This window comes from Nerophis ophidion, linkage group LG22 (assembly GCF_033978795.1).
Source record: "Nerophis ophidion isolate RoL-2023_Sa linkage group LG22, RoL_Noph_v1.0, whole genome shotgun sequence".
NCBI lineage: Eukaryota > Metazoa > Chordata > Actinopteri > Syngnathiformes > Syngnathidae > Nerophis > Nerophis ophidion.
The window spans coordinates 13,080,297-13,107,582 of NC_084632.1; the positions used below are offsets into that span (position 1 = coordinate 13,080,297).

General features: G+C 41.2%; 1 protein-coding gene across 10 annotated transcripts in view; it reads right to left on the reverse strand.

The window, feature by feature from the left end:
• LOC133540576 (ephrin type-B receptor 3-like) overlaps nucleotides 1-27,286 on the reverse strand; it is a 175,708-nt gene that overhangs the window by 44,810 nt on the left and 103,612 nt on the right. For all 10 annotated transcript variants that reach the window (XM_061883297.1, XM_061883294.1, XM_061883291.1 and 7 more), the window contains exons 3-4: nucleotides 18,399-19,071; nucleotides 3,020-3,175 (exon numbers count right to left, since the gene is read on the reverse strand). In XM_061883297.1, the coding sequence (XP_061739281.1) occupies nucleotides 3,020-3,175; nucleotides 18,399-19,071 (829 nt within the window). The remainder of the gene's footprint in view (nucleotides 1-3,019; nucleotides 3,176-18,398; nucleotides 19,072-27,286) is intronic.

Consider the following 27,286-nt stretch of genomic DNA (forward strand, 5'->3'; position numbering starts at 1 on the left):
GGCGGTAGGAATTGTGTTTCTGGGATTAAAGGCCTTGCCTTATCTCTTCCAAACATATTGCTGGGTATTTGTGGCCAAACAGCTCAATTTTTGTTTCATCTGACCACAGAACTGTCCTCCAGAAGGTCTTATCTTTGTCCATGTGATATCAGATGAAACAAAAAATTATTTGTTTGGCCACAACACCCAGTAATATGTTTGGAGGACAAAAGGTGAGGCCTTGTATCCCAGGAACACCATGCCGACCGTCAAGCATGGTGGTGGTAGTATTATGCTCTTGGCCTGTTTTGCCGCTAACGGAACTGGTGCTTTACAGAGAGTAAATGGGACAATGAAAAAGGAGGACTACCTCCAAATTCTTCAGGACAACCTAAAATCATCAGCCCGGAAGTTGGGTCTTTGGCGCAGTTGGTTGTTCCAACAGGACAACGACCCCAAACACACGTCAAAAGTGGTAAAGGAATGGCTAAATCAGGCTAGAATTAAGGTTTTAGAATGGCCTTCCCAAAGTCCTGATCCATAATAAACTCATAAAAGAACCAAACTTCATAAATGTTTTTTGTGACCAACAAGTATGTGCTCCAATCACTCTATCACAAAAAAAATAGGAGTTGTAGAAATGATTGGAAACTCAAGTCAGGCATGACATTATGTTCTTTACCTAGTGTTTAGAAGGTTGTGAGTTCAAACCCTGGCCCTGTCATACCAAAGACTATAATATTGGGACCCATTACCTCCCTGCTTGGCACTCAGCATCAAGGGTTGGAATTGGGGGTTAAATCACCAAAAATGATTCCTGGGCGTGGCCACCACTGCTGCTCACTGCTCCCCTCACCTCCCAGGTGCTGAACAAGGGGATGGGTCAAATGCAGAGGACAAATTCCACCACACTTAGTGTGTGTGTGACAATCATTGGAACTTTAACTTTAACTTTATGTAAACTTTTGATCGCGACTGTATGCACAATCCTGTTATATCTCACATTCTATATTGTGTTATGGAAATAAGTTGTCATAAACATTAATTGATTTATTTAAAAATAATACGAAAAAAATGTATGCATATATAAATGTATTTAGTTTCACTTTTTTCTTTCCTTCATGGATCTAAAACAGGGTTGGGAACCTTTTTGGCTGAGAGAGCCAAGAAAGCCAAATATTTCAAAATATATTTCCGTGAAAGCCATATATTATTTTTTAACACTGAATACAATTAAATGCGTGCATTTTTAAGAAAGACCAACATTTTTAGAGTATAATAAGCCTTTTATTCTTTTTAATAACATAGTTATTCTAAAAGTTAACCAATAATAAATACAATACTTCTTACCATTAATGCAACATCCTGAAAATGTGCGGTCGAAAACGGATGGTTGGGTTAAAATGCATGAGAATGTTTTATCATTTACACGTTATTTTTAACACTGTGATTACCAGCGGAATTATTAATTACTTATCGTGTTAAGCAATGTCCGCTAAGATTTATCCGAGAGCCAGATGCAGTCATCAAAAGAGCCACATCTGGCTCTAGAGCAGGGGTCACCAACGCGACGCCTGCGGGCACCAGGTAGCCCGTAAGGACCAGATGAGTCGCCCGCTGGCCTGTTCTAAAAATAGCTCAAATAGCAGCACTTACCAGTGAGCTGCCTCTATTTTTTGAATTGTATTTATTTACTAGCAAGCTGGTCTCGATTTGCTCGACATTTTTAATTCTAAGAGAGACAAAACTCAAATAGAATTTGAAAATCCAAGAAAATATTTTAAAGACTTGGTCTTCACTTGTTTAAATACGTTCATTTATTTTTTGACTTTGCTTCTTATAACTTTCAGAAAGACAATTTTAGCGAAAAAATTCAACCTTAAAAAGGATTTTTAAACACATATAAAGTACCTTTTCTACGTTTTAAATTCCTTCCTCTTCTTTCCTGACAATTTAAATCAATGTTCGAGTACATACATTTTTTTTATTGAAGAATAATGAATACATTTTAATTTAATTCTTCATTTTAGCTTCTTTTTTTTTCGACGAAGATTATTTGTGAAATATGTCTTCAAATTTATTATGATTTAAAAAAAAAATACTCTGGCAAATCCAGAAAATCTGTAGAATTAAATTTAAATCTTATTTCAAAATCTTTTGTATTTATTTTGTCTTTTTTACAAATATAGCTTGGTCCAATTTGTTATATATTCTAACAAAGTGCAGATTGGATTTTTACCTATTTAAAACATGTAATCAAAAATATATATTTATTGTGAGAAATCATTAAGACGATCAGTGTTTTCACAAAGATAAATATCATTAATTATTAATAATAAAATAGAGTTAAAGGTAAATTAAGCAAATTTGCTATTTCTGGCAATTTCGCATTAATCAGTACCCAAGAAGTAGCTCTTGGTTTCAAAAAGGTTGGTGACCCCTGCTCTAGAGCAGGGGTCACCAACCTTTTTGTATCCGCGGACCGGTCAACGCTTAATAATTTGTTCTGCGGCCCGGGTGGGGGAGGGGATCCTTTTTATTTATTTATTTTTTTTCTTTGTCATGAAAAAGGGACATTTTTGTCATGAAAAAGGGAGGTTTTTGTGGTTGGTGCACTAATTGTAAGTGTATATTGTGTTTTTTTCTGTTGATTTAATAAAAAATATATATATATATTTTATTTTTTTAAATAAAAATTTATAAAAAGATCTTCTGCGGCCCGGTACCAATCGGGCCACGGCCCGGTGGTTGGGGACCACTGCCCTAGAGCCATAGGTTCCCTACCCCTGATCTAAACTCTACATCTGCCTGTATTTTTATCTATATTTTTATTGTAATATTTTCAAAATGTGGCCATAGTAAGACAACATTTTTTTTTTTGTTTTATTGCCATGATTTTAATAATCCGGCCCTCGTGTGCACAGATTTTCCTCCAAGCGGCTCCTTAGCTAAAACAAGTAAGACACCCCTGGTACACCCACTTCTCACTCTGACTGTCCACAGGATACGTAGTCGAACAAAGAAAACGGTCTTCACTTACTAGTGCAGGGCGAGTCGGGGGTGTCCGTGTCCGATCGGTAGTAACCGTTTCGGCAGGAGCAAAGGCTCGCCGCCCCGGAACTGGCCCGGCTGTTTGCAGGGCACGGTAGACAGAATCCGTCCCCTTGCTTGTACTTGAAGGTCCCAGGGCTGCAAGCTAAAGTGAAAGAGAAGAAAAAAATGCCAATAAATAACCATGCACATGTATTTTTAGTCCACATAGGAAATCACCTTGGTCAACTTGTGGCGTGGTCATACCCGTGGCCTACATTTTGCTCGCATGACTCATGTCTTATCTAATTGGTTCGGCTTGTATTTGTTAAGGTCCATGCGTGCCCGTTCACACGACGCTTATGGCTAAAGTCCCACACATAAAAAACAAGATTAAGTGCACAAAGAGAAGTGTTTCATAGGGGGAAAAAAAAAAAAGCTTTTAGATGCTTGAATTTTTAACACACACTGGTTGCTTTCAAATTGTTGAATTACACTCAATGATATGAGGAATCTTCTCCAGTAGCTGAAGTTAATCTCACTTGAAGTTACCCAACAAATACCCAGAATCCCCCCAGTGCTTCGGTAAGGTGGGCAGGGTTGGGGGCGCGGGGGTGAAAATATAGTCAGGAATAGTCATGGATGCAAAGGATTCTGGGTATTTGTTGGGTTGCGTTTATGTTGTGTTACTGTCAGGATGTTCTCCTGAAATGTGTTTGTCATTATTGTTTGGTGTGGCTTCACAGTGTGGCGCATATTAGTAAGTGTGTTAAAGTTGTTTATGTCACAACCATCAGTGAATTCTGTATCACCCAGTATGCCTTTCAATCTTGTACGTGTATCTGCGGAAGCTGCATTCAACATGTTGCTGGACTGGCAAGCAGTTTGTACATGTTGTAGAAGGCGTCAAAGGCAATGGCTTCATGGCACGCCCTTATTCTCATTATCTGGATGAGCACCAGCAATTATTCGCGATAATGGTTGTGGCTTCCATTGTCGTCTTTACTTTGTGAAACGGGTCAAAATAGCTCTTTGAGTGGTAAAGGTTGCAGACCCCTGATATATAACAACGGGCGGGTGGCGGGCGGTTGCGGTTTTGATTAAATGTTGGTTCGGGTGGATGGCGGGTGGATGACGACTTTAATGATGCGGTTGCGGATGATATAATTGCCTATCCGCGCATCTCTTATAAACACCCAAATGTTTATTATATAAAGGGGAACTGCACTTTTTTTTGGAATTTCATTTTTGTAGGATTATAAATAAAAATTAAAAAAATGCTTGCAAGATGCGGCTACTCAGCATCAAGGGTTGGAATTGGCGGTTAAACCACCCAAAAAATGATATTCCCGGGCGTTGCCATCGCTGCTGCTCACTGCTCCCCTCACCTCCCAGGGGGTGATCAAGGGTGATGGGTCAAATGCAGAGAATAATTTCGACACACCTTGTGTGCGTGTGTGTGGCAATCATTGGTACTTTAACTTTTTAATGTGACTACAATATTTAACATTATTTACGATGTGGAGGGTTGAAGTGGCCTGGAGGTGTTCTTTTAGTGCGGTTTTGAAGGAATATAGAGATGCACTTTCTTTTACACCTGTTACGAATGCATTCCATATTGACGTGGCATAGAAGAAGAATGAGTTCACACCATGGTTCGATCGGAATTTTGGTTTAACGTGGTTTTTGGAGCTCCCCCTGGTGTTGTGGTTATGGTGGTCATTTACGCTAAGGAAGTAGTTTGACATGTACTTCAGTATCGGGGAGGTGTAGCGGACTTTATAGACCAGGCTCAGTGCAAGTTGTTTTACTTTGTCCACCATCCTGAGCCAGCACACTTCGGAGAAGTGGGTAGGAGTGAGGTGTGATCCAGGGTGGAGGTCTAGAAGTAACTTGACTAGCTTAGTCCTGGGATGTTTGGACTCTAGATTTGAGGGTTTTGGAGGTGCAAGCATAATCGAAAAAGGGTTAAACGAGAGTTCCCGCTAGAATCTTCATGGTGCTTTTGTTGACCAGAGATGAGATTCCGTAGAGAAATCTCGTTCGTTGAAGGAGCGGATTATTACAAATTAAAATGCAAAAAAAACACGACTGTCTTGTTGTCTCCCATAAGGATTGTGAATGTTCAGCAAAATAAATCAAAAAGTGCAGTTCCCCTTTAAGTAAGTAAAATAAAGTAATAAAGACCGAAACAGACAAGAAGCCATGCTAACCGCTAAGCTTGAACGCAAAGTGGTTAAACAAACAAAAGAATACGTGCTTTGTACACTTCAACAATAGTTTGACTGAAGGATTACTGAGAGGAAATTAGCAAGTAATTACTAAGTCAGTCGACGGAATAAATATCAACACAATGCGACAACACCGTCAGCCAGTAAATAGGCCACAACTGGTTTATCTGCATGCCTACGGCGAGTCTAAGCTAGTAGAGGCACTGTGCCAATGTATTCCATTGTTGTAGACCACATGGAAAGGAGAACAGTTTTTTATCCAACCGGCATCATAGATATATAAAACCACAGAAATAAAACACCAGAAAACACTCTTTAAATGTGGAACTTGGAGCCGAGCTATGCTGACGTAAATGGAGTGCTTATACAAAATAAACTCATTTACCATGAATTGATTAACGTGGACCCCGACTTAAACAAGTTGAAAAACATATTCGGGTGTTACCATTTAGTGGTCAGTTGTACGGAATATGTACTGAACTGTGCAATCTACTAATAAAAGTTTAAATCAATCAATCAATCAAAACTCTACATAGTGCATTAAGCTAGGTTCATCTCACCATACTGTTTTGTTTAATTACTGGTTATATTTGACTTATATTCAGTTTTTAGTACTGATTAAATGCATTTCATTACACGTGATTAGCCCAGTTTCATTGTTAAATTATCTTACTTTTTATTACTGGTTATATTCTACTTATATTCATTATTTAATAGTGTGAAGTGAATTATATTTATAAAGCGCTTTCCTTTAGTGACTCAAAGCGCTTTACATAATGAAACCCAACATCTAAGTTACAGTTAAACCAGTGTCTGTGGCACTGGGAGCAGGTGGGTAAAGTGTCTTGCCCAAGGACATGACGGCAATGACTAAGATGGCGGAAGCGGGAATCGAACCTGGAACCTTCAAGCTGCTGGCATGGCCACTCTATCAACCGAGCTTGTCAGAGTTAGTTCGTGACGAAACCCAAGATGCAGAGAAGGAGGCAGGCATTGAGTAGGTAAACATGATTCAATAAAACACTAGGACGAGAACAAACATAGGGTACAGCCAAAAGCGCGCACGTGGGCGGATAACAATCTAAGGGAGCTAGAAAACAAAAAGGAGACTTAGCATGGAAGCTAGCCAAAACAAAAAGGGGCCCAGCGTGGAAGCTAGTGGGTAGCAAGCAGGAAAACAGAAGTCGTACTTGTAAAATGAAAGAACAAACTGGAAGCAGGGAACAAAAAACAGTAAGCTACAAACATCAAACGAATATAGCTTACCACTACGCTGCAAAGACACGACAAGGCACGACACGGCAGGAGCGGTAATACATGACACGAGAGCGACAATAATCCAGCACTGACTGGAGGAACCAAGCAGGTAAAATAGGAGTGGGCTGATTGACACCAGGTGTGGCCAGGTGCCAATCAGCCGCAGTTGAGGGGAAAACAGCGCACAGGGAAAAAAACAGGAAACAGACAAAATAAGAGCGCTGACAGGAAATACTACACATACAGAGGAAACCAAGACAATGCAGAGGAAAAAAACTAAAACACAAACAAACTGTCAGGGGAAAGCCTGACAGAGCTATGCCGCCCCATAATAGTGATTAAATATATTTAATTACATGTGATTAGCCCAGTTTCATTTTGAAATTATGTTATTTATAGCATTCCCAGTCTAAAAAATAGAATTTTTAAACTGGTTATTTTCTTTGTGGCGTTTTTCTCTATTTCCTTTTATCGTGGCTTTGAAAATGTAATTTTATTTAGCTCTGCTGCACACCTGTGATGTAAATGTTTGAATGACAATAACACATCAGAATCTGAAAGAGTTCTTTATGCCGTACGTTTACAACACGGACCCCGGGAATGATATTTAACAGGTAACTATTTTTTTAACAACAAAATAAAGTAAATTGTGCATAAAAAGCACATATATTTATGTTGACAGTAAAAAAAAAAAACACATGGAAATTGATTGAGATACAAGCAAGGTATGATTTATTTCCAATATATTAAATGGGAAAAGTGGGAAAATCTTACCCCCAAATACTGATAAATACAACAAACTACATTATAGGGTTGCAAGGTGTACCGGTGTTAGTATAGTAGCGCGATAATAATGAATCATATTCGGTACTATACCGCCTCTAAAAAGTACCGGTCCGCCAATAGCTAAATAGCTAAACATGCTTCACTACACACCGTAGCTCACCAGCATCAAAATGTAAACACCGCCATTGGTGGATCTATACCTAACATCCACTGTAATGATACCAAGTACAGGGGCATATCTCGTCGATACTACTATAATTAGATCGATATTTTTTGGCATCACATATTCTTTTGTTTTGTTTTTTTAATTTATATTATATTTATAAACTCAGGAAATATGTCCATGGACACATGAGGACTTTGAATATGACCAATGTATGATACTGTAACTACTTGGTATCGAATTGATCCCCAAATTGGTGGTATCATACAAAACTAATGTAAAGTATCAAACAACAGAAGAATAAGTGATTATTACATTTTAACAGAAGTGTAGATAGAACATGTTAAAAGAGAAAGTAAGCAGATATTAACAGTAAATGAACAAGTCGATTAATAAATAATTTTCTACCACATGTCTTTAATAATGTTGACAAAATAATAGAATGAGAAATGACACAATATGTTAATGCATACTAATTTAGGAGCCTTCGTTCACTATTTTATTTAAAAACTTGTGTGGTGTTCGGGTCTGTGGGACACGTTTTCATTTTTTTATTAAAAGAAAAATGATACAATTAATGAATTTTTCAAACTGAGACTTACTGACTTTGGCTCATTTTCTGTGAAGAACATATATCAGAATACATATTTAATGACCACACACCATACACCCCGACTACACATGTTTATTACATATAAGAAGCCCCGGGTCCCCTGGATAAGGTAAACATCTGATATGATGTTTATTGGGATAAGGTAAACATCTGTTCAGTATTTTAACATAAAAGTGTTGGATTGTGAGGCATTAAAAGCCACAAAATGCAACGGGTGGCTGACTAACAACAATATGAACGTTGCACGGAAAATTTTTCTGCCCGTTTCTGCATCCTACTAGGATTCTTCTTTTGTGTTTCTGCACCAGTGGTTCCCACATAAGGTTGCAACATTGTTTGTCAACGCTGTCTGCTCTCATTTTGTCGCACATTTGACTCTTTGATGTTGTTTGTACCTACACTCTGTCCTCCTCCTGTTTAGGCCTTCTGTGTGTTTACTGGGATAAGGTAAATATCTGTTCAGTATTTTAACATAAAAGTGTTTGATTGTGAGGCATTAAAAGTCACAAAATGCAAGGAGTCCATCAGACCCACACACACTGGCTGAGTAACAACAATATGAACATTACACAAGAGTTAAAGACAAACTTGAAGTGATATTTTTTCTTTGTTAGAATAACGGCAATAATGCATTTTTTTGTGGTCCTCTTTATTTAGAAAAGTACCCAAAAGTATCGAAATAATTTTGGTACCGGTACCAAAAAACAACAGTATAACATAATAGTTTACAAACCTCGTTTCCATATGAGTTGGGAAATTGTGTTAGATGTAAACATAAACGGAATGCAAATCCTTTTCAACCCATATTTAATTGAATGCACTACAAAGACAAGATATTTGATGTTCAAACTCATAAACTTTTTTTTTTTTTTTTTGCAAATTATAAATAACTTAGAATTCCATGGCTGCAACACATGCCAAAGTAGTTGGGAAAGGGCATGTTCACCACTGTGTTACATTACCTTTTCTTTTAACAACACTCAATAAATGTTTGGGAACTGAGGAAACTAATTGTTGAAGCTTCGAAAGTGGATTTTTTTTCCCATTCTTGTTTTATGGAGAGCTTCAGTCGTTCAACAGTCTGGGGTGTCCGCTGTCGTATTTTACGCTTCATAATGCGCCACACCTTTTCGATGGGAGACAGGTCTGGACTGCAGGCGGGCCAAGAAAGTACCCACACTCTTTTTTTTTTACGAAGCCACACTGTTGTAACACGTGCCAAATGAGGCTTGGCATTGTCTTGCTGCAATAAGCAGGGGCGTCTGGTCAGAACGCCTCCCTGGGTCATCAAATATGTTGTCTTTGTAGCATATTCAACTGAATATGGGTTGAACTTGATTTGCAAATCACTGTATTCCGTTTATATTTACATCCAACACAATTTCCCAACTCATATGGAAACAGGGTATGTATATCTGATGAAAAACCGGTGAACTGCCTCCATATCAGTGCTTAGTAATGCAAGAACCGGAACGCAGGTCAGCATTGTTCACCTTATAAGCACAAAACTGTACACTTGTCTCGCGCAGAAGGAGAATTATTACCCCCCCGGCTTCTGAGTTTAAGTTAGTTTTGGCTTCCTGTTAAAAAAGGTCGGAGGTCACCAAAGCGGACCACTTAAAGCTCCTGCAGCCGGCCTGGTTCCTGCCGTCCAAAAACTCAATATTAGCACACGGCCTCCAGTCGGCGGAGTCGTGTACATTAGCTCTGAGTGTGTTTGTTCTTCCACCATTAATCAGAGTTATCCACACCGCTGACTAAAAGGAAGTCGAGCTGGATAAACACATAAAAATGCCCTCGATGTATAGCAGGCGGCGACTAGAATGGCCACCCGTTGACGGAGGTTCATGCGGGTTCACCCCTGCGCAAAGAAACCCCCCTTCTAGCAATTTCCCTACTCGGGGGAGATAAAATTCTCAACATGTTGGCCAAATGAAAGACGTTGAGGAAGCGCCCCAATTAAGTTGGGCCTCTTTTAAAAAAGAAAATTCCGGGGTTTAAAGTGCTGATCAATCATTTCTGGCGAGTAAAGGGGGTCATCCTTTCGCTTTCATCCATTTCCCCCTAAGGAACCGACTAAAGAATGAGAAAGAAAGACAAGAGGGAGAGGTAGAAGATGTGGAGGCAGTGGAAATGTTAATCCCGCGAGCGCTTCTGCACCCCCACCTTTACCTCCATACTCCCCGGTGTCTTATCCTCTCATGCAGAACATCGGGCTTAAGAAGCTGATTAAAATGAATTGTGAAATTGGAAAGTGTGGCGCGAGGAGGGTAAGGAAAAAAAATAGCGCCGCAAATGAGGGGAGAGGCTCATCGATTAATAGCAATGCAGACATCCTTACTGGCGTATTAATGGGAGAAATGGCCTTCAGATTAGAATGAAATGAGGTGTGGGGGCAGCGGGAAAATGAAGGCTGCCGAAGGAGGCGCCGTCCTCTGGGAGAGCGTTGTGGAAAAAGTATCAGTGAGGAACGTAAAAGGTGAGGACCAAAAGTGAAGCTTGGGGTCCAGTCGTCAGGCGTACTTGCCAACCCTCCCGATTTGCCTGGGAGACTCCCAAATTTCATTGCCCCTGCCGAAAATCTCCCGGGGCAACCATTCTCCCGAATTTCTCCGGATTTCCACCCGGACAACAATATTGGGGGCGTGCCTTAAAGGCACTGCCTTTAGCGTCCTCGCTCACCTGAAAAGGAGACTATTATATATGTCTCCGTTATCCATAGGTTTATCTATAACCCATAAAGCAGGCAGGCACAGAGATATTTCTCAGCGTGTGTTTATTCCATCCGGCACATTAATGCACTAACACGTAACATCCGGATTCCCATCATGCATGGCTTCAAAACTAAGGCAAGTAGTAATGTCCAAAAACGTAACCGAGATAAAGCAGAAGAACGAACCCTCCCGATTTTCCTGGTAGACTCCTAAATTTCAGTGCCTCTCCCGAAAATCTCCCTGGGCAACCATTCTCCCGAATTTCTCCCGATTTCCACCCGGACAACAATATTGGGGGCGTGCCTTAAAGGCACTGCCTTTAGCGTCCTCGCTCACCTGAAAAGGAGACTATTATATATGTCTCTGTTATCCATAGGTTTATCTATAACCTATAAAGTAGGCAGGCACGGAGCTATGTTTCAGCGTGTGTTTATTCCAGCCGGCACGTTGATACACTGACACGCAACATATGGATTCCCATCATGCATTGCTTTAAAACTAAGGCAAGTAGTAATGTCCAAAAACATAACAGTGACAAGGCAGAAGAACGAACTGTCCCAACCCTTCCGATTTTCCTGGTAGACTCCTAAATTTCAGTGCCTCTTCCGAAAATTTCCCGGGGCAACCATTCTCCCGGATTTCTCCCGATTTCCACCCGGACTACAATATTGGGGGCGTGCCTTAAAGGCACTGCCTTTAGCGTCCTCTCTCACCTGAAAAGGAGACTATTATATATGTCTTTGTTATCCATAGGTTTATCTATAACCCATAAAGTAGGCAGGCACAGAGCTATTTCTCAGCGTGTGTTTATTCGAGCCGGGACGTTGATACACTGACACGCAACATCCGGATTCTCATCATGCATGGCTTTAAAACTGCGGCAAGTAGTAATGTCCAAAAACATAACAGTGACAAGGCAGAAGAACGAACTGTCCCAACCCTTCCGATTTTCCTGGCAGACTCCTAAATTTCAGTGCCTCTCCCGAATTTCTCCCGATTTCCACCAGGACAACAATATTGGGGGCGTGCCTTGAAGGCACTGCCTTTCGCGTCCTCTTTCACCTGAAAAGGAGACTATTATATATGTCTTCGTTATCCATAGGTTTATCTATAACCCATAAAGTAGGCAGGCACAGAGCTATTTCTCAGCGTGTGTTTATTCCATCCGGCACATTAATGCACTAACACGTAACATCCGGATTCCCATCATGCATGGCTTCAAAACTAAGGCAAGTAGTAATGTCCAAAAACGTAACCGAGATAAAGCAGAAGAACGAACCCTCCCGATTTTCCTGGTAGACTCCTAAATTTCAGTGCCTCTCCCGAAAATCTCCCTGGGCAACCATTCTCCCGAATTTCTCCCGATTTCCACCCGGACAACAATATTGGGGGCGTGCCTTAAAGGCACTGCCTTTAGCGTCCTCGCTCACCTGAAAAGGAGACTATTATATATGTCTCTGTTATCCATAGGTTTATCTATAACCTATAAAGTAGGCAGGCACGGAGCTATGTTTCAGCGTGTGTTTATTCCAGCCGGCACGTTGATACACTGACACGCAACATATGGATTCCCATCATGCATTGCTTTAAAACTAAGGCAAGTAGTAATGTCCAAAAACATAACAGTGACAAGGCAGAAGAACGAACTGTCCCAACCCTTCCGATTTTCCTGGTAGACTCCTAAATTTCAGTGCCTCTTCCGAAAATTTCCCGGGGCAACCATTCTCCCGGATTTCTCCCGATTTCCACCCGGACTACAATATTGGGGGCGTGCCTTAAAGGCACTGCCTTTAGCGTCCTCTCTCACCTGAAAAGGAGACTATTATATATGTCTTTGTTATCCATAGGTTTATCTATAACCCATAAAGTAGGCAGGCACAGAGCTATTTCTCAGCGTGTGTTTATTCGAGCCGGGACGTTGATACACTGACACGCAACATCCGGATTCTCATCATGCATGGCTTTAAAACTGCGGCAAGTAGTAATGTCCAAAAACATAACAGTGACAAGGCAGAAGAACGAACTGTCCCAACCCTTCCGATTTTCCTGGCAGACTCCTAAATTTCAGTGCCTCTCCCGAATTTCTCCCGATTTCCACCAGGACAACAATATTGGGGGCGTGCCTTGAAGGCACTGCCTTTCGCGTCCTCTTTCACCTGAAAAGGAGACTATTATATATGTCTCCGTTATCCATAGGTTTATCTATAACCCATAAAGTAGGCAGCCACAGAGCTATTTCTCAGCGTGCGTTTATTCGAGCCGGGACGTTGATACACTGACACGCAACATCCGGATTCCCATCATGCATGGCTTCAAAACTACGGCAAGTAGTAATGTCCAAAAACAGAACAGTGACAAGGCAGAAGAACAAACTGTCCCAACCCTTCCGATTTTCCTGGTAGACTCCTAAATTTCGGTGCCTCTCCCGAAAATCTCCCGGGGCAACTATTCTCCCGAATTTCTTCCGATTTCCACCAGGACAACAATATTGGGGGCGTGCCTTGAAGGCACTACTGCCTTTCGCGTCCTCTCTCACCTGAAAAGGAGACTATTATATATGTCTCCGTTATCCATAGGTTTATCTATAACCCATAAAGTAGGCAAGCACAGAGCTATTTCTCAGCGTGTGTTTATTCCAGCCGGGACGTTAATACACTGACACATAACATCCGGATTCCCATCATGCATGGCTTCAAAACTACGGCAAGTAGTTATGTCCAAAAACGTAACCGAGACAAAGCAGAAGAACCAACCCTCCCAACCCTCCCGATTTTCCTGGTAGACTCCTAAATTTCAGTGGCTCTTCCGAAAATTTCCCAGGGAAATCATTCTCCCGAATTTCTCCCGATTTCCACCCTGACAACAATATTGGGGGCGTGCCTTAAAAGCACTGCCTTTAGCGTCCTCTGTCACCTGAAAAGGAGACTATTATATATATCTCCGATATCCATAGGTTTATCTATAACCCATAAAGTAGGCAGGCACGGAGCTATTTGTCAGCGTGTGTTTATTACAGCCGGCACGTTAATACACTAAGATACGCAACATCCGGATTCACATCATGCATTGCTTTAAAACTACGGCAAGTAGTAATGTCCAAAAACGTAACAGAGACAAAGTAGAAGAGCGAACCCTCCCAACCCTCCCGATTTTCCTGGTAGACTCCTAAATGTCGGTGCCTCTCCCGAAAATCTCCCGGGGCAACCATTCTCCCAAATTTCTCCCGATTTCCACCCGGACAAAAATATTGGGGGCGTGCCTTAAATAGCGTCCTCTCTCACCTGAAAAGGAGACTATTATATATGTCTCTGTTATCCATAGGTTTATCTATAACCCATAAAATAGGCAGGCACGGAGATATTTCTCAGCGTGGGTTTATTCTAGCCGGCACGTTAATACACTAAGACACGCAACATCCAGATTCCCATCATGCATTGCTTCAAAACAACGGCAAGTAGTAATGTCCAAAAACGTAACAGAGACAAAACAGAAGAAGAACCCTCCCAACCCTCCCGATTTTCCTGGTAGACCCCCAAATTTCAGTGCTCCTGCCGAAAATCTCCCGGGGCAACCATTCTCCCGAATTTCTCCTGATTCCGACCCGGACAATAATATTGGGGGCGGGCCTTAAAGGCACACTGCAAAAAGTCAATGTTCAAAAACAAGAAAAAAAAATACATAAATGAGGGGTATTTTATTTGAATTAAGCAAAATTATCTGCCAATAGAACAAGAAAATCCGGCTTGTCAGGACATTCCAAAACAAATAAAATGAGCTAACTTCAATGAACCCAAAAATACCTTAAAAAAAGTATATTCTCACTAATAACAAGTGCACTTTTTTGGTAGAAAAAAGAGAGAGCTTTTTGCTCAATATGTTGAAAAATATTCTTAAATTAAGTAAATGATATGCACTCGGCATCATGACTTTTTTTTTTTGATTGAAGTAAGAAATTATTACTTTAAAACATTTTTTTTACCTGTGAGTGTTGATGACACCGTTTTGCAACAGTTGATATTCTAGTTTCAAGCATGTTTTACTAAATATATGCCATAAAATCTCAGCAAAAAGCTTTAGTAACTTACCGAGATCATTTAGGACCGAAACCCTTAAAAAAAGTAAAACACTCTAATTATCTGGAATTACCTCGACTTGATAAATCGTCGGAAATTAAAATTAGGATATCTAGAAATCAGCAGGACTTTTAAGGTAGAAGCAGGTATTTTATTCTGAAAAAAGGCATTCAACTTGCAATTTTTAAATCAAGCCTCCTCATACTGTTGCAGGATCTTTAAATAATACTTTCTATGTGGGGAAAACTAACATGTCTTATTTGAATAGTTATCTTCTCAATTTTAACATTTTTAAACTAGAATATATCAAATATAAATCATGCTAAAAAGGAGATTATGATGTAAAGTCAATGACAAAAAAAAAAGCAAAAAGCTCTTAAAACTAGGGACGTATCTAGGAATATATTTTTTTAATCCTGACAAGTGGCAAATAATTTGCAGAGCACTAAAAGGAAGAAGCCATTAGAAACGTCCTCATTGTCATTGGCGATATGAGCAAAGAAAAGTGCTTGTCAAGTTGTGTCTGCAGCGAGGTGGCGCTATCGAACCTGCGCGTAAAGACACTTCTCCATCTCCTCTGCTCATCCATAACCTTGCCAGCTCCCCCGCCCCTCTCTCAGCCCTACTGTCTCCATGTGACCTACACGACCCCCCCGGCCTCATTTTACGCCCCCCGACACACACTTTCCATTTATCCTGCCCTCTCCTGCTGTCACCTGCACTTTATTTCAGCTGAGACCTTGCTTGGTTAAATTCACCTTGCTCTCAACCTCGGTAAACTCCTCGTGTTGTCCATCAGGACCGGCACCGTCACCCCCCCCCCCCCCCCCCATAAACAGACAGCCTCTCATGCATTTCCATTTATTTATCAACCAGCTGCCAGGCCAGGTGAGAAGGCCAAACAGCAGGCAAACAAAGTCATCTATAGTGGATTGTTGTACCTTAAGTTGTAGCTAATGTTGCAAAAGTACAGGGGTAGCAGGGGGTGTATATTGTAGCGTCCTGGAAGAGTTAGTGCTGCAAGGGCTTCTGGGTATTTGATCTGTTGTGTTTATGTTGCGTTACGGTGCGGATGTTCCCCCGAAATGTGTTTGTCATTCTTGTTTGGTGTGGGTTCACAGTGTGGTGCGTATTTGTAACAGTGTTAAAGTTGTTTATACGGCCACCCTCAGTGTGACCAGTATGGCTGTTGACCAAGTATGCGTTGCATTCGCCTGCGTGTGTGACAAGCAGGCGGACAAAGTCATCTACAGTGGATTGTTGTACCTTAAGTTGAAGCTAATGTTGCAAAAATACGACATTTACTAACTTACATGAATCTGTTTCCTTACAGTGAACCGTTGCAAAACTTCGGATGAAGACGAAATTGTGTGAAATCCTCACATTTTTCAAAAAATGAACACAAAATTAGAGATGTCCGACAATGTCTTTTTTTGCCGATATTCCGATATTGTCCAACTCTTAATTACCAATTCCGATATCAACCGATACCGATGTATACAGTCATGGAATTAACACATTATTATGCCTAATTTTGTTGTGATGCCCCGCTGGATGCATTAAAAAATGTAAGAAGGTAAATAAATCAAATCAAGTTATGGAAAAAAAAATGCCAACATGGTACTGCCATATTTATTATTGAAGTCATTTAACATGCCTCAAAACGTCAGCTTGGAATTTGGGACATGCTCTCCCTGAGAGAGCAAGATGCGGTTGAGGTGGGCGGGGGTAAGCAGGGGTTGTATATTGTAGCGTCCAGGAAGAGTTAGAGCTACAAAGGGTTCTGGGTATTTGTTCTGTTTTGTTTATGTTGTGTTACGGTGCGGATGTTCTCCCGAAATGTGTTTGTCATTCTTGTTTGGTGTGGGTTCACAGTGTGGCGCATATTTGTAACAGTGTTAAAGTTGTTTATACGGCCACCCTCAGTCTGACCAGTATGGCTGTTGACCAAGTATGCTTGCATTCACTTGTATGTGTGAAAAGCAGGCGGACAAAGTCATCTATAGTGGATTGTTGTACCTTAAGTTGAAGCTAATGTTGCAAAAATACGACATTTACTAACTTACATGAATCGGTTTCCTTACAGTAAACCGTTGCAAAACTTCGGATGAAGACGAAATTGTGTGAAAACCTCACATTTTTCAAAAAATAAACACAAAATTAGAGATGTCCGACAATGTCTTTTTTTGCCGATATTCCGATATTGTCCAACTCTTAATTACCAATTCCGATATCAACCGATACGGATGTATACAGTCATGGAATTAACACATTATTATGCCTAATTTTGTTGTGATGCCCCACTTGTTGCATTAAACAATGTAAGAAGGTTTTCCAAAATAAATCAACTCAAGTTATGGAAAAAAAATGCCAACATGGCACTGCCATATTTATTATTGAAGTCACATGGTGCATTATTTTTTTTTAACATGCCTCTAAACGGCAGCTAGGAATTTGTGATGTGGTTGAGGTTGGCATGGATGGGGGGAGGGGGGTAGCAGGAGGGGGTTGTATATTGTATCGTCCCGGAAGAGTTCATGCTGCAAGGAGTTTTGAGTATTTTTTTCTGTTGTGCTTATGTTGTGTTACGGTGCGGATGTTCTCCCGAAAATGTGTTTGCCATTCTTGTTTGGTGTGGGTTCACAGTGTGGCGCATATTAGTAACAGTGTTAAAGTTTTTATATGGCCACCCTCAGTGTGACCAGTATGGCTGTTGACCAAGTATGCTTGCATTCACTTGTATGTGTGAAAAGCAGGCGGACAAAGTCATCTTTAGTGGATTGTTGTACCTTAAGTTGAAGCTAATGTTGCAAAAATACGACATTTACTAACTTACATGAATCGGTTTCCTTACAGTAAACCGCTGCAAAACTTCGGATGAAGACGAAATTGTGTGAAAACCTCACATTTTTAAAAAAATAAACACAAAATTAGAGATGTCCGACAATGTCTTGTTTTGCCGATATTCCGATATTGTCCAACTCTTAATTACCAATTCCAATATCAACCGATACCGATGTATACAGTCATGGAATTAACACATTATTATGCCTAATTTTGTTGTGATGCCCCGCTGGATGCATTAAACAATGTAAGAAGGTTTTCCAAAATAAATCAACTCAAGTTATGGAAAAAAAAATGCCAACATGGCACTGCCATATCTATTATTGAAGTCACAAGGTGCATTATTTGTTTTTAACATGCCTCAAAACGGCAGCTTGGAATTTGGGCCATGCTCTCCCTGAGAGAGCAAGATGTGGTTGAGGTGGGCGGGGGTAAGCAGGGGGTGTATATTGTAGCGTCCAGGAAGAGTTAGTGCTGCAACGGGTTCTGGGTATTTGTTCTGTTTTGTTTATGTTGTGTTACAGTGCGGATGTTCTCCCGAAATGTGTTTGTCATTCTTGTTTGGTGTGGGTTCACAGTGTGGCGCATATTTGTAACAGTGTTAAAGTTGTTTATACGGCCACCCTCAGTGTGACCTGGATGGCTGTTTACCAAGTATACGGCAGTCCGATTTTATCGGACATCTGTAGTTCACGGCGTGACACTCACCTTGGCATTGAGTGTCCTTCATGGCAGGTTCAAAACCCGCCGAGCAGGTGCAGGCCCCCACGGGAACCATCCATTCCCCGTCTCCGTTGCAGTACAACTTGAGCGGCACGGACACCTCCAAGGCGTTGGGGACACATGTCCCGGGTGCAATGACCAAGGACGTCGCTTCCGCTCCGGTCGCCGTCTCTGGAAAAACTGCGAAGTTGGCTATGGTGGTCGAGCACTTCTTGTAAAAAACCCTCACTGAGATGAGGGACATGCACGCCCCGAGGTCCTGGAAGGCCAAGTAGAACCCGGCTTTGGACAACGGCCCGAAACTCCTGACTTTAGTGTTGACCAGTCCGGAATCGAGCTTGGAGAAGCTGGTGTCCGGGGCGATGGTATCCACTTTCACGTACGGGTTTTCCATCCAGAACGGACTGGTCGCTGTGGCCGAGTCTGAATCCGACTCGTAGTAGAAGAGGTTGAAGGTCTCTTTGCAGGAGCCCGGGATGTTGGGGATGCTGTTGCAGTCGCGCACCGTGAATTTCATCTCCACGTAAACACGCAGGACGTCCTTCCGCGGGATAAAGTCACTGCGGAGCCAGTTGTTCTGGTTCAGCTCTCGTACGTTGCATACTTGGTAAGTCCGGATGGGATTCATGGCATCGTCGTAACCGCTCACCTCTTCCCACTGCAAAGAAAGACACCAACGTTAGAAAGAAAAGTTGGGTTAGGGGTGTCCAAAATACAGCCGGCGGGTCGAATGAGTCCAATGAGCAAACAGAGCAGGTGTTCTCATACCATATACAAATAGCCTGGTAGCCACAATAATGTCGCCATCTGGTGGCCAATGAAAGTAATCATTAATTATAAATCCGTGTTAAAACATGCACAGCAAATTAAACTTAAAAATACCCCTGATAGTCACACACACACACTCATTGTGGTGAAATTACCCTCTGCATTTCACCCATCCCCTTGTTCCACCTCCTGGGAGGTGAGGGGAGCAGTGAGCAGCAGCGGTGGCCGCGCTCGGGAATCATTTTGGTGATGTATCCCCAAATTCCAACCCCTTGACGTTGTGTACCAAGCAGGGAGGTAATGGGTGCCATTTTTATAGTCTTTGGTACGACTCGGCCGGGGTTTGAACTCACGACCTACCGATCTCAACTGAACCGATCCAAACAACCTTCCCTAGTCATAGTGCAGGAAAGAAAAAGTTGAAAGAAAAAGTTAAAGTTAAAGTACCAATGATTGTCACACACACTAGGTGTGGTGAAATGTTTCCTCTCCTCTGTCCTCTCCTTGATCACCCCCTGGGAAGTGAGGGGAGCAGTGGGCAGCAGCGGTGCCGCGCCCGGGTTTCAACTATGGTGATTTAACCCCTAATTCCAATCCTTGATGCTGAGTGCCCAGCAAGGAGGCAATGGGTCCCATTTTTTTATAGTCTTTGGTATGACTCGGCCGGGGTTTGAACTCCCAACCTACCGATCTCAGGGCGGAAATTCTAACCACTAGTCCATCCATCCATCCATTTCCTACCGCTTATTCCCTTTGGGGTGGCGCTGGTGCCTATCTCAGCTACAATCGGGCAGAAGGCGGGGTACACCCTGGACAAGTCGCCACCTCATCGCAGGGCCATTTTGGTGATGTAACCCCAAATTCCAACCACTTGACGATGAGTACCAAGCAGGGAGGTAATGGGTGCCATTTTTCTAGACTTTGGTACAACTCACAAACTACCCATCTTATATGAACCAATCCAAACAACCTTCCCTAGTCATGGTGCAGGGAAAAAAAAGAAAACAAAGAACACAACCTGCTCATTGAAATTTGCTGATACTTTGAGGCCCACAACTGACTTTCTAACTATCTGCATTTGACCCATCCCCTTGTTCCACCCCCTGGGAGGTGAGGGGAGCAGTGAACAGCAGCGGTGGCCGCGCTCGGGAATCATTTTGGTGATGTAACCCCAAATTCCAACCCCTTGACGCTGAGTACCAAGCAGGGAGGTAATGGGTGCCATTTTTATAGACTTTGGTACGACTCGGCCGGGGCTTGAACTCACGACCTACCAATCTCATATGAACCAATCCAAACAACCTTCTCTAGTCATTGTGCAGGAAACAAAAAAAAATAATAAAAAAAATAACAACCTGCTCATTGAACGTTGCTGATACTTTGAGGCCCACAACAATTGTTTTACCCTCTGCATTTGACCCATCCCCTTGTTCCACCCCCTAGGAGGTGAGGGGAGCAGTGAGCAGCAGCGGTGGCCGCGCTCGGGAATCATTATGGTGATGTAACCCCAAATTCCAACCCCTTGACAATGACTACCAAGCAAGGAGGTAATGGGTGCCATTGTTCTAGACTTTGGTACGACTCAGCCGGGGCTTGAACTCACGACCTACGGATCTCATATGAATCAATCCAAACAACATTCCCTAGTCATAGTGCAGGAAACAAAAACAAACCAAAAAAAAATAACACAACTTGCTCATGGAACTTTGCTGATACTTTGAGGCCCACAACTATTTTTTTTACTCTCTGCATTTGACCCATCCCCTTGTTCCACCAGTTGGGAGGTGAGGGGAGCAGTGAGCAGCAGTGGTGGCCGCGCTCGGGAATCATTTAGGTGATGTAACCCCAAATTCCAACCCCTTGACGCTGAGTACCAAGCAAGGAGGTAATGGGTGCCATTGTTCTAGACTTTGGTACGACTCAGCCGGGGCTCGAACTCTCTACCTACCAATCTCATATGAACCCATCCAAACAACCTTCTCTAGTCATAGTGCAGGAAACAAAAACAAAAATTTAAAAAATAACAACCTGCTCATTGAACCTTGCTGATACTTTGAGGCCCACAACTATTTTTTTTACTCTTTGCATTTGACCCATCCCCTTGTTCCACCCCCTGGGAGGTGAGGGGAGCAGTGAGCAGCAGCGGTGGCCGCGCTCGGGAATCATTTTGGTGATGTAACCCCAAATTCCAACCCCTTGACACTGACTACCAAGCAAGGAGGTAATGGGTGCCATTGTTCTAGACTTTGGTACGACTCAGCCGGGGCTCGAACTCACGACCTACGGATCTCATATGAATCAATCCAAACAACCTTCCATAGTCATAGTGCAGGAAACAAAAACAAACCAAAAAAAAATTACACAACTTGCTCATGGAACATTGCTGATACTTTGAGGCCTAAAACTGATTTTTTTTTTTTACCGGCCCAGTTTTTCCCTTGCCCTGATGTGGAATCTGAGCCCAGGATGTCGTTGTGGCTTGTGCAGCCCTTTGAGACACTCGTGATTTAGAGCTATATAAATAAACATGGATTGATTGATTGGCAAGCGGCCGTCTATTGGCAGCCATGACTGCGCTGTGGCCCTCAATGAAAACAAGTTTGGCCACAGTTAAGTCGGAAAAAATTTGGTCCTTTTTATAAACGATTTAATGTTTCTCTCCGGCCCTGGTAGCATATGCTTCTCGGACCAGTACCGGCACTTTAATGAGACCGCCATCATTGCCACGTCTTCTGGAGGGGACGACGTTTCCGCTTAACCTCCACGCCGCTTCTTTCTTCCAGTGCATCCTTCAATGCCACTGCAGCACCCAGGGGGGTGAATCACTCCCGGATAAAACCGGATTAAAATGTTTTAAACTTTGATTACCAGCTTTATTAAATGAGCGCACGCTTGCACGCTTTGTTGCGAGGCGCCATATTGCAACGTTGAGTGGTGAATGAGGACACCACAATTAAATGGTCTCACTTCAAACAGCGATCCCGGGGAGTGTGGGTGGATGCGCTCGGGGACCTGCTCTCCTTTCTGCGCGTTCGTTTTTGTGAGTTTAGGCTTATTTGTATTGCACATTTAAATCACCAAGGCAATAGTTCATGTTGGCTTGTGTGGTTAATCCTAATAGATGAAGAATGTTGCTCTCATCACACCTTATCGAAAGCATCGGATTGACTCTGTGACCTGCTGATTACAGACTCCCTTTTTTGCTCAGCCTTTGAGCAAAACTGTAAACATGAATAACAAAAAGTCTAGTAGGAAAATGTCAACAGAGAGGTAAAGTATACTCAGTAGGAATGTAACAATAAAAGGGAAGCTAACGTGAAAACAAGAGACATCAACGTATTTCCCCATCCAGAAACGTCATACCCCAATCTAAGCTTGTATTAACACATTACGGTGTAAAAAAAAAAACAAGGCTGTAGTGTCTTGAAAACAAGTGAAGTGAATTATATTTATATAGCGCTTTTCTCTAGTGACTCAAAGCACTTTACATAGTGACACCCAATATCTAAGTTACATTTAAACCAGTGTGGGTGGCACTGGGAGCAGGTGGGTACAGTGTCTTGCCCAAGGACAAAACAGCAGTGACTAGGATGGCGGAAGCGGGAATCGAACCTGCAACCCTCAGGTTGCTGGCGCGGCCACTCTACCAACCGAGCTATACCGTGAAGTTGAAGTTGTCAAGTTGAAACAGACGGATGTGTCTGTAACAGGAAGTGAACTTGCCTGACGTCACACAAACCGAAAGTGAACATTTTTAAACACACAAATTATATTTATATGGCTCTTGTGTGGTGTTCGGGTCTGTGGGACCCGTTTTCATTTGTTATTAAAAGAAAAATGATACAATGAATTCATTTTTTAAACTGAGACTCACTGACTTTGACTCATTTTCTGTGAAGAACATATATCAGAATACATATTTAATGACCACACACCATACACCCCACCCTGCACATTTATATTACATGTAAGATGTACGGGTCCACTGGACCCGGAGCTAACAGAGGTGTGGATATTGATGTTCTGTGTACCACACGCACCCATACACATACACATACAAATACACAGCAGGCCTAGACAGGGGGCGGACAGAGTGTAGGTACACAGAACATCAGAGGGTCAAATGTGCAACAAAATGAGAGCAGACAGTGTTGACAAACAATGTTGCAATCTTGTGTGGGAACCGCAGGTGCAGAAAACATAAAAGAAGAATCCCTGCGGGATACAGAAACTGGCAGAGAAGTTTTCCGTGCAACGTTCATATTGTTGTTTTACTCAGCCAGCGTTTGTGGGTCTGATGGACCTGTTGCATTTTGTGGCTTTTAATGCCTCACAATCCAACACTTTTATGTTAAAATGCTGAACAGATGTTTATTGGGATAAGGTAAACATCTGTTCGGTATTTTAACATAAAAGTGTTGGATTGCGATAAGGTATTCATTGAATTTAACAACTATATATATATATATATATCTATATATATATATATAGATATATATATATATATATAATATCACCTAAATGACAATTATTCATCCGTGAAAATTTGGAAAAGCTGCTGATGGTGTGTTTGACAGAGAAGCAGCTGGAAGGCGACGCTGTAGAAGTCCACTCTCCAATGTAAATGCTGTATATTATTATTAGAATTATTATTTGTTTGTAGTAGTGTTGTCCCGATACCAATACATTGGTACCGGTACCAAAATGTATTTTGATACTTTTTGGTACTTTTCTTAATAAAGGGCACCACAAAAAAATGCATTATTGGCTTTATTTAAACAAAAAAAATAAGGCCAATACTTAGGTACTTTTTAGAAGCGGTATAGTACTGATGTGGGATCTGAACTGAGGATGTTGTTATGGCTTGTGCAGCCCTTTGAGACATTTGTGATTTAGGGCTGTATAAATAAACATTGATTGATTGATTGATTATGATTTATTAGTATCGTGGTACTATACTAAATACCGGTATACCGTACAAAACTAGTTTGTAGTACACTCTTGTGTATTGTTTTTATACAAAATATATGACTAATTTTAACCACTTTTATGAGCAGGCCCTTTTGACAATTTTTGTGGATTTTTTTTTTTTTTTTTTACTGTCATTGCTCAAAAAAATAGTGAAATAAAATAAATGGTGTTAAGAATTATTGACCTATTTTATTACTTGATATCACATTTTTTTGGGGTGATGAGGCGGAAAAAATGCATTTTTTGTGTTTTTTTGATTAAAAAAAACGAATTCCATCCATCCATTTTCTACCGCTTTTCTCTTTTTTTGGGCAAAGTCATTATACATAAAACTTTTTTTAAAAACTTTTAATCGAGAGATAGCTCTGAAGCTTCACTGTAGGCATTGAATACAAAAAACAACAACAATAATAATATTCATTAAAAAAAAAAAAAAATATATATATATATCTGTGTATTGTTTTTATACAAGTCACTATCTAAAAGTTATTATTTTTCAAATCCTATTTAATTGTGGGGTTTTGGACTAAATACCTCGATTTGAATTGGCGACGTTGTTTTGCGATGCTCGTTTTTCAGGGTATGAGCTCAGGGTTCGGATATGAACATTCGGAACTTCAGTCGGGGGACAAACTCCAGCACACCAGCTGTTTCCTTTCTCGTGTTGAGCATCTTAATCAAGGCTGAGATACGGATGCGAGGGAGACGATGCTATCCATCCTAGACCCTAGGGGCCACGGGGGAGAGGAGGTAGACGGACACAGCCAGGGGATTTAAAAGGATGATCTGACAAGAGGCAAGGAGAATGAGGAAACAATAATCACCCTGCAGGTCAATGGTATGGCTAAAAGCATGACGTACCAATGGAGATTTAGTTAAGTGTGATGCATCACTCAATGCAAGTTTAGCCTGGGCGTAGGGTTGTACGATATACTGGTATTAGTATAGTACCGCAATACTAATGAATCATATTTGGTACTATACCGCCTCTGAAAGGTACCACCCCTACCCCCGCCCCGCGCCCCCGTCCTCGTCACGTTGTGAAATTGCTGGTTTTACATGCAGAAGAGCATGTTCGGCAGTGCACGATCATGGAGTACTTACAAGCAGAGACAGTGTGTAGACAGAAAAGGGAGAACGGACAGATTTTGGCTTAAAACTAACGATAACGGTGAAGTTATAACACTGAAACGCCCTCAGGAAGAGGTGTTTTAAGACATGGCTAGCTAGCTAGCGGCTAACGTCCATCCCGCCATCAGTGCTAATGTGTGTGTGTTAATGTGGAAATAGTGTCAAAGCGCTTTGAGTTCCTTAAAAAAAGGTAGAAAAAGCGCTATACAAGTACAACTCATTTACCATTTATCCGCCGTTTGGCAGTGTATAAAATTCCGGAGGGCCCGCCTCAGGAAAAGCCTTATCCCTGCAGCTATAGCCGCCCTTAACAAACAGGCCCGGCCGACCAGTCTGACAAAGCCTGTAAATTTGTTGGTCATGTATGATGTCTTTTTGTTATTTTTGTTTTTTGATGTGCAATGTCTATATGTTTAAATGTACGGCAGTAAAATTGAATTTCCCCAAAGGGGACCAATAAATAAATCTAAATCTAAATCTTAGCTACTTCTAAATCACTAATGCTGGTCTCCATGGCGACAGATGAAGTAAATCTCTACAAGTATCATCTCTGCAGGATGAGGAATAGCTAAACATGCTTCACTACAAATGTAAACAAACGCCATTTTTGGATCTACACCTGACATCCACTGTAATGATACTAAGCACTAGTCGATACTATGATTACGTCGATATTTTTTTGCATCACAACATCTTCTTTCGACAGATGAAGTACATTTCTTCAAGTATCTCTCCAGGACGAGGAATAGCTAAACATGCTTCACTACACCCCGTAGCTCACCAGTGTCAAAATGTAAACAAACGCCATTTTTGGATCTACACCTGACATCCACTGTAATGATACTAAGTACAGGCACGTATCTAGTCGATACTATGATTACGTCGATATTTTTTTTGCATCACAACATCTTCTTTCGACAGATGAAGTAAATTTCTACAAGTATCAACTCTGCAGGATGAGGAATAGCTAAACATGCTTCACTACAAATGTAAACAAACACCATTTTTGGATCTACACCTGACATCCACTGTAATGATACTAAGTACAGGCACGTATCTAGTAGATACTGTGATTACGTCAATATTTTTTTGCATCACATCTTCTTTCATTTTTTTTTTAAATTTATATTATGTTTATAAACTCAGGAAACATGTCCCTGGACGCATGAGGACTTTGAATATGACCATTGAATGATTCTGTAACTACTTGGTATCGCATTGATACCTAATTTTGTGGTATCGACCAAAACTAATGTAAAATATCAAACAACAGAAGAATAAGTGATTATTACATTCTAACAGAAGTGTAGATAGAACATGTTAAAAGAGAAAATGAGCAGATATTAACAGTAAATAATTCATTTTTTACCACTTGTCCTTAATAATGTTGACAAAATAATAGAATGATAAATTCTAAATTCTAGCAGCTAAATTAGGAGCCTTTTTTTGTTTAATTACTAATAAAAAACAAGTTGTCTGGTATGTTCACTTCTATATTTAAGACTTAACTGCAATAAGAAACATATGTTTCTAAGATTTTTTGTTAAAATAAAGCCGATAATGCAATTTTCTCGTGGTCTCCTTTATTTGGAGAAGTATCAAAAAAGATTTGGTACCGGTACCTTTACAACACGACCTGGACGTGTACTATTTTAAACAATAAAGTCCTTTGTTTGTTTACAGAAAGGTCACCGGTAGTTGAACTCTTTATACTCTTTTCATTTTTCTTGGCATTAATTCCACACCGCATGAATCATGCCGAGTACTAGGTGCAGCTTCACAATCTGAAGAAGTCAGATAAGTAGCGTATAAATGTGGACTATGCAAAGTCCAGTGAAGCAAAGTCAATAATAAAAACAAAGACCATATCCAGTGCCTTATTTTTCCGACTATAAGCTGCTACTATTTTTCTATGCTTATAAAATTTAAACGATGCATTGATTTTTCTTCGCTAATGCTCGTAATATTCTGTTTTCAACACCAACAGAGACACTGAAAACGTT